We start from the raw sequence: 14,637 nt of genomic DNA on the forward strand, positions 1-14,637 counted from the left end.
TTAGCTACTGTTATTTCTTATTGGCACAATCTCCCTTCTTCTTCTTTACTGTAAGTGTCCCAATTTTTGAGCATCCATTATATCATTACCTGAACAAAATCACATGGCTTATCACAGCCAAGAAGATTAAATGACAGTCAGGGAAATGGGGCTGAAGACATCAAGAAAAAAAGAAAGGGAAATATCACACAAAAGGGCAGCACTGAAAGAACATAAATGTATTCACATTGAGTGCCAAAAATCACCCAAAACTGGCAACCTTTTTTCAACAGCCACAGAAATTACTACAAATGATGTAAGTAGGCTCAGGTCTACCCTAATTGAAATGGCTTACCAAAATAAGAGTAATGTCTGTACAAAGCTAAAGGAGCGACCATGTGCTAGGTGTAGATTGTTGGAGATGCTTCTAATATATTTTAAGATTACAGAAAAATAAATCTCACTCTGCCAGGGGCGGAGGAAGGGGTGTGTGGAGGCAGGCTATCCCGGGTGTCACCCCTGAAGGCAGTGACAAAATACCGGGCCTGCAGCACGCCAGAGCCACGTGTCTCTCCTGGGAGTGGCGTGGTGGCTTGGGCGCCCGCAGGCTCCGCACTGCCCCAAACAGTCCGCCCGCTGCCTCCTCCTCAGCTGTAGGGTGACTGAGTGGGAGGAGGCAGGCAGACTCCTTGGAGGCCCCACGGAGCGTCCTGCCACAGCTTACCCTGCCCTGGGGGTGGCTGGCCCCACCTCTGGGCGCACGGCATGCGTGTCGCCCCAGGTGCCCAATCGGCTTGCTCCACCGCTGCACTGTGCACCTGGACTTATCTTAATGCACCAAAGTTAATCTTTCCTACCTGGTGAATCTCTTGCCATCCATTTTCATCTTTGCAACCTACAGTAGCATGTTCATGAAGCAAGAGCTCGCAACAATATGGATCTCCTCCAACTACGGCAGTGTGATACAACGGTGTCAGTCCACAGCTGTCTTTATAATTGGGAGATGCTCCAAGTTCTAAGAGAGTCTGTAAGTAATGATAGGTTTTGAAGAATTAGACTAATAACTAAACAAAGATGATTTGCAGATACTATGGTTCTTATTTCTGCATAAGGCAATGTACACACCATACATATACTGTTCAAAACCCCCGAATATCATGCAGGGGACGAGAGGGAAGGTCGGTTGGTCAACCAAGCAGGCGCGCTTGTGCTGACAGAATGTTTGTTTTAGTGCAACACTGAATTCCTCACAAAGGTTTAATGAAATTTGGGGTTTTGTGATAACGGCAAAACATAACATCATATATGTGACCAAGAATGGCAGGTGACCATAGAAACAGTACTGTCAACAAAACCGTTACCTCCAACAGCACATTCAAGTAGGTTTTGAATTTTTCTAGAATAAATGTTTTTCTTATGTCGATCTATATTTAATGTATTTATTTTGGGATTAGAGTTTTGTTGATTATTGCAAAATGTTGTTAAATAAAACAAAGCATTAAATAAATAATATCCAAAAATGCATAACCCAGCACCTTTCTGACCTATTAGGTCCTTCATCAGGAAATTTCAAAATACAGACGCTTATTCTTCTGTTCCACTGTTTGAACAACATGGCCAAAACCCCAACAAATTAAGAAATCCATGCACATTAAGTTTAAAGGGCAAACACTACAAAAGATAGTAACCCGCTGAAACGGATATTCTCTTCCAAAGTCAGATAAATTGCTGTAGCTCTATTCCCATTTTCCACAAACAGGTATTACCTATCAGGCAACAAGGTAAAGTTTCACCACCCTTTTTATTTCCACCAAAATGAATTCTTTGTTGAAAGCTAATCTTGGAAGTCCGAAGCCAACAAAAGAAACCTTTGAGTGAATGTAGATTAAAAGATCCATTAAGGATGCTGATAATTAAGCATTTTCCTTCGTTCACTCTTCTATATAAAACAATGCATAATGAACATAACACATGAATTACCTTCAGGGTAAGTTGGTTCTTGGCTCTAGCTGCTTTGTGTAATGCTGTCATGCCATCTTTAGCTCTGAAATCTAAATGAGCTCCTCCATTTTTCAGGGCTTTGATAACTTCAACAGTATTGCTAAGTTGAGCTGCCAAAGTCAGTGGAGTTTCTAAAGTGGGAAAGAATGAAAAGAAATAAATAATTATGCAACTCCTCTTAAGTTATATAAAGAATATAAATTCAACTCACTGCATATACACTAGACATTTCTTCTTCGCAATTTACTAAATATGTGTGTATTTTCTGCTAACACGTAAGAATCATTTACTTCATACCTCCACTTTCCAAGTCATGATAGTTAGGATCAAGTCCCCGGTCCAGCATCTTTGTTAGTTTTTCAACAGACAGGTGGTGAACGTGGTCCATACATTTTCGAAAATTAGCCTGAAAGATGGCATTATGTGAAATATTTTACTACTGTAAAATATACAGTTTAGTTATAAGCAACAATCGTCATCTAGTGTGTATCCAAAATCATGTGTAAACATTAATAAAAGTATGCATATGAAACACACCTTACTGCCCATTTACTTTTGGTTTATTATTTTACTATTTTTTAGATTTTATATCTCACCCTTCCTCCAAAAGGAGCCCAGGATGATATGTGTTAAACACCTATGCATAGGAATCTACCTCATTTATACATCTTTGTGTGAACACATGTTAGTAAATGGTGGCTAGTGCACTGCAGAGAAGAGAAGACTCCCTGGAAAAGACCCTGATGTTGGGAAAGATGGAGGGCACAAGGAGAAGGGGACAACAGAGGACGAGATGGTTGGACAGTGTTCTCGAAGCTACAAACATGAGTCTGACCAAACTGCGGGAGGCAGTGGAAGACAGGAGTGCCTGGCGTGCTCTGGTCCATGGGGTCACAAAGAGTCGGACATGACTAAACGACTAAACAACAACAACAGTGCACTGCAGGCTTAAAATAATGCCTACCCAGGGCAATAGTGTTAAACTAGAGCTTGTCTGAGGCATGGGATGGGAGTCTTGTTCTTGGCTTGACAGTGTTAAGTCCAGCAGGTTCCTAGCAGGGCCCCTGGGCTGGCCTAGCCCTCCAGGGCACAGGCCAAGTGTACCTGGCTGCCTCTCACCCACCTGCATGGGCCTGGTGTTAATGCTCTTTCATAGCCTTCGACAATCCTTCAATATATTAATGATAGGTAAAGGTACCCCTGCCTGTACAGGCCAGTCTTGACAGACTCTAGGGTTGTGTGCCCGCCTCACTCAAGAGGCCAGGGGCCAGCGCTGTCCGGGGACACTTCCGGGTCACGTGGCCAGCGTGACATCGCTGCTCTGGCGAGCCAGAGCCGCACAAGGAACGCCGTTTACCTTCCCGCTAGTAAGCGGTCCCTATTTATCTACTTGCCCCCGGGGGTGCTTTCGAACTGCTAGGTTGGCAGGCGCTGGGACCGAGCAACGGGAGCGCACCCCGCCACGGGGATTCGAACCGCCGACCTTTCGATCGGCAAGTCCTAGGCGCTGAGGCTTTTATTAATGATATTAGCCTCTTAATGTTTCACCAGATCAACTAAATAAATGGGGGGGGGGGATGTGCACAGTGTCAGATCTTATTAACAGCCTGATTGCTATCTGCATTGTAATTTCCTTAGCTTGTTCCTATAATCAGGGGGATTTTAACAAAAGTCGCTAAAATACACCTTAAACGACATTTTCTGCTAGTCTTTATTCTTACCACATTAGAGGCTCTTCACTTAGACATACCTTTGTGTGGAGCTTGGCTAGCTGCTTTTCATCAAGATTAAATTGTCTGTACACCCTTTTCTTATACCGAAACTGAAATGGCAACATTATTTGAATGTTACTTTTTATTTTAGAAATATTCTAGAAAAAGAATAGTTATGGTGACTATTATTTTAAAAAGCAACCAGGAAAATGTTAACATGCTTTGAAGGGTCAGTTTCCATAACATTCAAGATATTGGGACAACCAACAGAATGCTTATGAGTTAATTAAGACAGCACACAAAATCATAGTTTGTGTTAGTTGTTCTTGACAACCAAAACCATTGTCTGAATTTCCATACTTACAAATTAACTATGGTTTAGAACTGCTTGTCTGCTTTCATTTTTTCCACTTCCTATCTCTATGTGCATCTCTCTGTAGAAGCACTTCAGATACCACAAGCCATAGTCTACACAAACCATAGTTTGGAAACTTACTTCAACCATGGTTTCCTATTCTGTTTTGCTGGCTGATCACAAAGCATTATTTGTCCATTTATTAATCACGCCAAACAATATCTTAGCATGAACTGAACTTATAAATGTCAAATATCATGGGTGTATGTGCATCCATTAAAAACAACAAGCCTTTAAAATGCCCAACTATAGTTGATTGCGCCCTATATACTGTATTTTTCCATGTAAAAGACTATATTTTCCCCAAAATTTTTAAAGTTTAAAATTGGGGGTCGTCTTATACACAGAATGTTGCAATTGTTTATTTCTTAATTCTGGGCTCAAAAAATAGGGGTCATCTTATACCTGGGGCGTCTTATACACAGAAAAATACGGTATTTTATTGAGTTTCTTTAAAAGTATATGTTTAGGCTTTCATACGCTATGGCACTTTTCATGAGGAATTCTTATACATAAAGAAGAACACTATGAAGCTTCAAAGTTTGAGTATATTCTGTAAGCAGAAATTTAGGGCAGCACAGCAATAGCTCAGCAAAAATTGGTATCAGATGGGTTCAGTTTCTTTCCCTGTTGTTCCTTTTTTTCTCAACTCACCTGTGTTATCACTTTAGACCAGGGATGAGCAAATAAGTCTGTTTCAGGTCTGTATCACTTTTGTGTGCTTTCATTCATTATTTGTTCTGTCTCATTTCTGCATTAATATGTGCTTTTAAAAAATGGTTCAGCACAAAATGTGCATCTAAATACATATTTTAACCTTTCTCACAAGATTCAAATTCCTAACGTATTTTCTCCTAAAACATACATTAAAATAGACACCCCCCTTTGGTGCATGTGTGTTTTAACTGAAAACTACATAGCAAGATTCAGTGTGAAATCTGAAGGTTAACAGTCTTCAAATCTGTACTTTAGTCCAGGAGATAATGCTCTAATTCAGTCTGGATCATAATTCACAACGAATGAATTCCACGAGATCCATACTCTAGACACAAAGAAATGGGTGCTGCTGCAAATAGATGGCTGCATTCTAGCCCAACAGTAAGAAATTAATTGTTTGTGATCACCCAGAATAAACTGAAATTCCTGTCCATAGGAGAATATAGTGAACTCCTTCATAAGAACATGGAATTGTAAGATTTTGTATTCAAAGATTAGAAAAGAAATGCTTTTTAGAATACACCTGCTCTAGTCCCCTGAGGCATGGCCTGTCAACTCACATAATTATATCTCAAATTTGAAAGCAGTGGAGTTCTATATTCTTGTACCATTCTTCTTTTAAAAATAACCTCACTCCCCCCCCCCCCAGATTTCTTCATTTAAACTATACAGCAGTTGCTGTTCATGCTCTCAACATGTTGCAATTCCCCCAAAACGTGTAATTATACATTGGAACCAAAGTCAAAAATAGACTTCTGTTTACTAAATGAAATTCAAAAACTACTATGCACAGATGATGAAGAAAAGGAAGATCGTTAGACATGTTGATGAGCAAAATTGCCATCCTTAATCATTTACTTCAGTTCTGGAGGAAGAGAAATGACCGTTAGTGTTGTGAATGTTTCCTTTTAAAAATAGTCTCTTTCTTCTTCCCATCTCTTCCCCCTTAGGAAAGAAGACTTAGTCCAGGCATTCCTTCCTCATCCCCTAGCAAATTAACTCTATGACAGTTGTGTCTAGAAGCAACACTACCAAAAGGTAACTGAGCAACTCTCCTGACCCACAATTGGCTGCAGCCTCTGCTAGGGAAAGCTAACTAGAGCTATAAATTTAGGGCAACCTGATAGGGAAGCTGCTCTATAAGTAAGAGAAATCCAGCTGATGAAGCATCTTGGTCCCACTGACAAAGCAAACACAAGGTAACAAACGGAGTTGACAGCTGTGTGAGAAGGGCAGCATGGACTATGTTTCCCCCCTTGTGACCTAACAAATCCCATGCACCAAGGTAATTCTATTCAATATTGACAGGTATGCAAGTAGAAAGTAATGCACAAATATCCCGTCTGCTAGACACTGAGCTCTTGGACCTCAGGGGACCAGTTCACTTCTGTTGGCCAAGTTGGCTGACCTGGAGAAGCTCAGAGTTGTTGGTGGATGAAGCCTTCAGGGAGGCAATAGTAGCTTCCCACTTTCAGGGAGTGCAATGTTACTCTGAGGAAGAAGGGACCTACTCCTTGAGAGACTAACAGATATCCTCTCACAGTGAGAAATTTTATGGGAGCAGGAGGCTCCTTGTAGTGTGTAATATCATCATTAGGTAAAGGTAAAGGGACCCCTGACTATTAGGTCCAGTCATGACCGACTCTGGGGTTGCAGCACTCATCTCGCTTTATTGGCCGAGAGAGCCGGCGTACAGCTTCTGGGTCATGTGGCCAGCATGACTAAGCCGCTTCTGGCGAACCAGAGCAGCGCACAGAAACGCCGTTTACCTTCCCGCTGGAGTGGTACCTATTTATCTACTTGCACTTTGATGTGCTTTCGAACTGCTGGGTTGGCAGGAGCAGGGACCGAGCAATGGGAGCTCACCCCAACACGGGGATTCGAACCGCCGACCCTCTGATCGGCAAGTCCTAGGCTCTGTGGTTAAAACCCACAGCGCCACCCGTGTCCCGTAATATCATCATAGTGGCATCGATAAATTGGGTTGGTGACAAGCAGGTGCACTGAATGATTATTTGCCTGCCTGGGGCTGAGGTTGAAGATGTCGCACATTGTTTAGAACAGATAGCCTGCTAGGTAGGGCTCAGGAGGAGTCAATGGTCACAGTATATGCTGGCACTAACGGAATGGGGAAAGGTGGTTGACCTGGAAGCAAAATTTAGAGCACTTTGTCAAGGATTACCAAAGAGCAAGAGACATTCTTGACAAGATCCTATGTAAGTGCCCATCATATTAGCTCCATTATTTCAATTGTAACTTTTCTCAGATCCTCTCTCTCCCCACTCAAAACAGCTTCAGAGTACCAGGATGTGAGTCTTCTGTATATACGTTATACAAGTACCTTAGGGTGAAGGGCAGTTAATAAATTAAAATCAACAACAACCTTCATACTGTGGTACGCAAACCTTAAATAAATTATTGTTCATTAAAATACCTCTAAGGTTGGAACACCCTTGTTTACAGGTTGTGGATATTCCATAAGAAGTCTTTCTTCATCCAAAAATTTCCCATCTCTCCCATTGTTCGCAGGTTGAAACAAGCCATAATTGAGAACATCTTTCAAACTTTGATTCAATGTGCAAAGAATTCGCTGTTTTGCTACCCATACAGAAGCTTCGGGATTGAATCTAATACACTTCTGGAAAACACAAAAAGTAGAAAAGGCAATTAATACACACAAAACATAAATCAATTCACATAAATTATCAGGGCTGCTACATAAGGTGAGTACCTCTTTAATTATTTAATATAAATGCTGATGCTTTATATAAAGCAAACAATCTTGTCCATCCCACAGGAGATAATGACGTATTGCATATTTTTCTCCTTTACCTAGACATATCATATTTAAACTTTCTGATTCACAGTAGATGCTATTAAAGATAATATATGAACATTTTCAGTATACAAGCATTTCCATATGTAAACTAGACAAACATTGTGATATGGTGACTACAATGATGCAGTTCGTATGTAATATCAGGATACCATGATTGAGTGGTAGCCAAGGAAAAGGGAAGTCTGTACTTATTGTCCAAATCTGCCAAGCAGCAAGTACACAGATGCACCAGCTTATGACTAAAAGTTGTGCCCCCAGCTATAGTTGAGCATGCATCTACATACAGCCCGCCTTGTTCTGCTGCTGTCATTTAACTGTGGTCCGCTAACAAGGCCTGTGCGCCCACAGAGACTGCAACTGATTTGAATTGACATTGCAGTATATGCTCATGACATTATGAGCTGCATTGGATATATTATGTTTACAGATGGTCATCCATTTGGAATACTATAAGTGCTTACAAATTTCTGTTTAAGGGATAGTAGGCTGTGCTTTAGGTTCTGCTAATTACTTTTCAAACCAAAATTGAAGAAATACTGCTAATGATATAGCAGGAAAATATACAGCTGAGCAGATGCTGCAATAATACGTATCACACATTAATGCATTTATGAATGAGATGATTGCTCATGAATACAGATGTAAAGCTGTCTCCAAAATGCTTCTCTGCATTGATTTGTTTCAGAGTGCCTTTCAGTAGCAGAATTATAAGAAATGTCCTTTGACATTGGTATAAATACTCTGCCTCAAGTTTTTACATCATAGATGGATAGTGAGAGATGTGAAGTTTAAAGTATAAAATGGGAATTAACTTGAAATAAAATCAATGGAAATTAAAATATTTCATTTTTAATTTTCATTATTTATAATAATTATCCTTGTGTTGTATTTATAATTGTTGTTTCTGGGTGTTGTATCCAATGTTAGTCCTACTCAGAGCAGACCCTTTGAAGTTAATGGACATGACTAACTTAGGTTCAGTAATTTCAATGGGTCTACTCTGAGTATAATTTAGTTAGATACAACCCATTCATTTTAATAATTAATTGTTCATTAAAACAAGTTAATAAATACTAAAAAAAATTGTAGCAGTAGGCCATTAAGGAAACTGCTGCTGAAATTACACACACACACACACACACCACAATTAATAGGGGGTTTTTTATACTTAGAATCATAGAATCATAGAGTTGGAAGAGACCACAAGGGCCATCAAGTCCAACCCCCTGCCAAGCAGGAAACACCATCAGAGCACTCCTGCCATATGGTTGTCAAGCCTCTGCTTAAAGACCTCCAAAGAAGGAGACTCCACCACACTCCTTGGCAGCAAATTTCACTGTCGAACAGCTCTTACTGTCAGGAAGTTCTTCCTAATGTTTAGGTGAAATCTTCTTTCTTGTAGTTTGGATCCATTGCTCCGTGTCCGCTTCTCTGGAGCAGCAGAAAACAACCTTTCTCCCTCCTCTATGTGACATCCTTTTATATATTTGAACATGGCTATCATATCACCCCTTAACCTCCTCTTCTCCAGGCTAAACATGCCCAGCTCCCTTAGCCGTTCCTCATAAGGCATCGTTTCCAGGCCTTTGACCATTTTGGTTGCCCTCCTCTGGACAAACGTTCCAGTTTGTCAGTGTCCTTCTTGAACTGTGGTGCCCAGAACTGGACACAGTACTCCAGGTGAGGTCTGACCAGAGCAGAATACAGTGGCACTATTACTTCCCTTGATCTAGATGCTATACTCCTATTGATGCAGCCCAGAATTGCATTGGCTTTTTTAGCTGCCGCGTCACACTATTGGCTCATGTCAAGTTTGTGGTCAACTAAGACTCCTAGATCCTTTTCACTCCTAGATCCTTTTACTTGTCACATGTTACGTGAATGTAACTATCAATTTTACTCCTTAAATCTGGCAATGAAAGCAGTCCAAGTACTCTTTCATTTGGGACTCTATGATATTTCCAGCACTGCCTGAACTGTTGTCCTCTTTCCCTGCACATCCAGTAGAATTCTGGTAAATCAGATGCCCAGAGAGGAGTTCCAAGTGAGAGAAGTTTGCCAGCAGGTGGTAGCTTTCTAAATCAATCAGTCAATCAATAATCAGCAAACTGGCAGCTCTGCTGCTGCTGCTGGCCTACTGCTGCACCACACACCAAAACCAGAAACCTTAAATACTCCTGGGAAATGACGTGATGTGATGACATTCTCTTGCTTCCATTTCCAAGGGCATTCCATGGAAAAAGGAAATGGTTTTGATTTAAATAGGATAAGTATATGGCTGGAACCACAGAACTGTGACAGAAGTAGAAAGACTAGACAGTTTTGCCTGAGGATGAGCAAGCTTTACGCAAGCTATACATATAACTACCAGCAAAAAGAAAATAATAAGTGGAAGAGGAACTTTGGATTCCAGCCTAGGCTTTCTACCTTCCTCAAATATGATTTTCACCTTGGCATACATATTGAACAGCCCTTATTAACCTCCAGGCGGGCAGTCCATTTAACGTAGTGATACATGAATATGTTTGCTGGCAGACTCCATGGAATAGCTGTGTCTAAACTACACCAAAAAAATGTTTGACATGGCCAGTGAACTACTATCAGTGTCTGCAGGCAAAAGAGAGAGTAAAACAATGTCAATTACTATTCGAGAAAGAAATTCCACTGTCAGTGGATAGGACAGCAGAACTGTGGTTAGGTGTTTTGAGTATGTTGCACAGTACAGTAATATTAACAAAAAGAATAACAATTGTGTTACAGTGGTACCTCAGGTACTTAATTCGTTCCGGAGGTCCATTATTAACCTGAAACTGTTCTTAACCTGAAGCACCACTTTAGCTAATGGGGCCTCCTGCTGCCACCGCGCTGCCGGAGCACGATTTCTGTTCTCATCCTGAAGCAAAGTTCTTAACTTGAAGCACTATATCTCGGTTAGCGGAGTCTGTAACCTGAAGCGTATGTAACCCGAGGTACCACTGTACTGTATCTGAATCGTCTTGCTTGAAGAACAACTGTGGCATGGAAACTGTGTGGCTACTAACTTTCCAGTGTGATGGCTGCTCAGATATAATCATTGTAATTTAGAGAGCAGTGCATGTTGAATTATAACATGCTGCTTAGAAAACACGCAGTCTTTTTAAAGGTTAAGTACAACTTATCAGGCTTTTCTCAAGTAGTAAGAGACTGCAAAATAAAAAATCCATCTACATCAACTGTTGTAAAATCCGGCATGGACTCAAGTTGAAGATTTGTAGAATGACTGGCTAAACTATTGGGGTGACATTCAACTAAGTTTTACCCCGAGTAGACTCTGAACATGCCTAAATTAAGCCCCTTAATTTCAGTGGGCCTACTCTGTTAAAGCTGGATTAAATATCGAACTTGTTATTAAGATATAAGGCCACAAATCATGAATATACAAAGTGGTCAAAGGAGGGACTTGGAGCAAGTAAGCCTGCAGCACCCCAGGGACCAGTGGCCATCAGCTCCATTTCAGGATGTGCTATTCTCAACTATAACTGCTCCATAGCTTCTGCAATAATGGGGACCAGCTCCTCCCCCACCCAGCTTGGGTTGCAGCATGACAGCTGGTCTCCAGACTGGAACAGGCTGCACACAGAAGCTGCCAAGTATCTGTATCTCTGAATGGTAGATGATGTAGGCTTATGCCCTTTACTGTGCCAGAGAATTGCTTACCCGCGTCCCCAGGACCGAGAAGAGAATAAAAAAATTCCAGGAAAGTTTCTTCTTTGGAGAAAAGAGTTTTATTGCAAATCTGTGCACAGAGACAGTCAGCAGAATATAGTTTCTGAAATCTGACTGTCCAGCAATACGCATCTGCAAGCCTTCTTATACTTTAGAGTATTTACCCACCTCCCAGACCTCCCCCCAAAACTTCCCCAATCAGCTGGCAAGTTTCCAACTTATTCCTTATATGGCACATCTATATTTGCTGGCTAAGGCTGCTAGCTAAGCACTTCTTCTGCTGGTTAAGCATTTTCTCTGCTCAGTAAGCACCCCCTCCCACCTCCTTGTACACGTGTATTCTTTTGCTAGCTAAGCATTCCCTTCGTATCTCTTCTTATCTTGCATTACTTAAAGCAGAAGCAAAGCAGGAAACATCTTGCTAGTGGTTTTTAGTTGACAGCAGTTTTTGGCTAGGCAGGAAACGACCTTCTGACCTGTAACTAACATCAGCAGTTTCAGATAGCTGGTTAGACAGGAAACGGCCTCCTGACCTGTCTGATTTAGACTTTGCAAATAACTGCATTTTTGGGTTTGAGCTTGTGTAACCATCCTAGCAGAGTGTCGGAATTTACTATGTGTAGATAATATTAATGATTAACCGTTCCCCTCTCCCTTCACTCCCTCCTCTTCTTCTGAACAACCTAATACTTAGGTTCGTTCTGGGGTATGGGCCTATACTCCCTCATCACAGCGATGACTGTGGGTCCTAGCTTCCGTGACAGGAGTCTTTGCATCATTTGCTGCAAGCATTGCAATAAGCAGGGGATACAGAGGCAAAGAAGCAAAAGGATTAATAGCGGTCCTGCTAATAATACTATAACATTCCTGAGCCAACTGCCATCAGGGAGCCAGGAATACATCCAACCCCATGCATCACTCCCGGTGGCTTTCAGCGGGTTTTCAGCTATCATTGTTTCCATGTGGTTGATGGTGGCTGAAATATTTGCTGACTGGTCTGAAATGTACATGCAGCAATGGGAATGAATTAAGGCACAAACTCCGCCCTTAGAGGCAAGGACTACATCCAAAGCGTAACGATTTTGAAGGACTACCTCCCTTATCTCTGACATTTCCTTATTAATTGCTTTTAAGGCCGAGATGGTGGAGTTAAACAAAGCCTCGGTCCAGTTTGCCAATCTATGCAGATCCCGGTAATTCATGGCTACACCCAAAGGGGGTAGAAGGGACCTAGAGATGGCTGTGCCGGTATACTGGTTAATAGGTGATTTCGCGTCCCTTTTGTTACGCAGACGGACTGTTGGGAGCTTATCCATCTTATACACCAGGGGTACGACTACTCCTAAAGTACAGGTTCCAGAAAAGGCAGAGGGGATTTCTTTGTAGGCTCTTGTGCCGCAGAGCAACCACAAATCAGACTGGAGCAGGCAGTTAGATCTGCTGCGCGCCGTCATCCAGGTAAACCAAGTATAAAAATCGACACACATAGCATCATAAATGGAAGTACCTTTTTGGAAGCAGGAGGATCCGTTAATATACTCATAAGTCCAATTGCAATATGGATAGTGACCTAAAAAATTGCTGCTGTTATGATTGAAACGGAGACAACGAGGTGCCTGTTCCATGAGTGACAGAAACACTGGGGGTGAATAGGTGCGACCATCTGACATAAGATTACTAATTCTAAATGACTCATTTATTGGAATACTATGCAGTAGTATGCCAGGCTTCTTAAATTGTGGAGGGATATGCATACAAACCCAGCATTCAGAAAGATTAAGCATAGAAGAGAAACGATCTATATCTCTAACATAGGTATTATTACTCCAAATCTGATGATAGGGCTCTGACCGGCCGGTTTTCCGTATATGTGAGTCATCTCCCAGACCCAACCCAAGTAGGGCTAGTACCAGAAGGGTCAAGGGGATGGGGGCTGGTTGTTCCCTCCCACAAAATCGGTGACGCTCATGCCAGCAAAAGAAAACACACATCCATATGACAAGAGCGGTTGAGATAACCCCTATCCACCAACCCCAATCCTTCCATGGTTCCTCCCACCAATATTCAGGGGGTGTGCTCATTGTTGAAGAGCTCACTGATATTTGTGCCCGACTATCTGTTGAGCCTCAAGGATGAGAGTCCACTGGTGAGCTGATGCTCCCACTACGTGGGTCAACTTTTCTGCTAACCCTGATGGGTGGATTGAACCACTTGTTTAGCAATTTCAATGCACACCTGGTTAAGGCTCCCACCCCTGCAATACTTGCATTAAGATAGGTTCCGTCCCATCTATCGCCTGCATTAAGAGTAGGACCTGGTCTATCAAATGAGGTTGGTACAGTGCTCTACCTCCCATATAACAGTTGACTACCCTCCCACAACAGCAAAAGCGGTCCAGAACTCGATAGAGTTCGAGCGTCTCTGCAACTTCCCGTATGAGCACTATCCACGCATGCCGGACAGTGGTGTGGGAGAGGAGCCACAACGGGGCAGTGGGGTGTTTTAAGACGGCAATCTCATCAAATCCCAGTTTCCAATAGCCATAGAGCACACCATCTCTTACCACCGGTAAGACGAACCAGTCGTAGCAGAGTCCATCAGGCCAATAAATGCGGTATGGCTCAGTGGGGTCAGGGCTGTGGGACATAAAGCAGATAACAAAAAGAAAAGAGAAAGTCCCTATGGAAATATTAAATGTCCTGGTGAGCTTCCTGGGTTAGTCCTGGCACGGAGTTGGGGACGCTGCCCGCGGGCGCCCCTCCCATCCAATTCTTCAGCTGTGCGTTGAGATATCAGCTTCCGGTGTGATATCAGCAGAGCGGTCGTCTGCCAGGCGTCTGGAGATGGTCAGCCGAAGGGAGTTCTCTGGATCTGGTGTTACTGTCCAATCCGAGATGGCTTTCTTCACTCGAGTATGGTGGACCCACGGGGTGATGCCGGCAACCTTCACAGCAGTAGGAGTAGAGAGTAGCACGGTGTATGGTCCCCTCCAGCAGGGCTGTAGGGGGGCTCGCTGCCAGTCTTTCACCCACACTTCATCACCTGGCTCGAACTGATGGAACGGTTCAGTCAACACACATGGGGTGCGAGCCTGGGTCCACCTGTTGAGATAAGAAAGAACTCGGGAGAGTGACTGTACATAATTATTCAGTTGCACATCTTGGCTAACATACGGATTTAACATTCTAACATATGGGACTGGTCTCCCAAACAGAACTTCAAAAGATGACAAGTGGGTCCGTTTTGACGGAAGACTGCGGACCCTGAGT

The 14,637-nt window shown here is 42.4% G+C and overlaps 1 protein-coding gene across 7 annotated transcripts in view; it reads right to left on the minus strand.

Annotated features, from left to right (window-relative positions):
• SHANK2 (SH3 and multiple ankyrin repeat domains 2) overlaps positions 1 to 14,637 on the minus strand; it is a 339,067-nt gene that overhangs the window by 273,389 nt on the left and 51,041 nt on the right. For all 7 annotated transcript variants that reach the window (XM_083408317.1, XM_083408314.1, XM_083408318.1 and 4 more), the window contains exons 3-7: positions 7,259 to 7,462; positions 3,731 to 3,802; positions 2,278 to 2,386; positions 1,960 to 2,111; positions 837 to 1,004 (exon numbers count right to left, since the gene is read on the minus strand). In XM_083408317.1, the coding sequence (XP_083264443.1) occupies positions 837 to 1,004; positions 1,960 to 2,111; positions 2,278 to 2,386; positions 3,731 to 3,802; positions 7,259 to 7,462 (705 nt within the window). The remainder of the gene's footprint in view (positions 1 to 836; positions 1,005 to 1,959; positions 2,112 to 2,277; positions 2,387 to 3,730; positions 3,803 to 7,258; positions 7,463 to 14,637) is intronic.

Source organism: Podarcis tiliguerta (genome assembly GCF_965153285.1).
Source record: "Podarcis tiliguerta genome assembly, chromosome: 1".
NCBI lineage: Eukaryota > Metazoa > Chordata > Lepidosauria > Squamata > Lacertidae > Podarcis > Podarcis tiliguerta.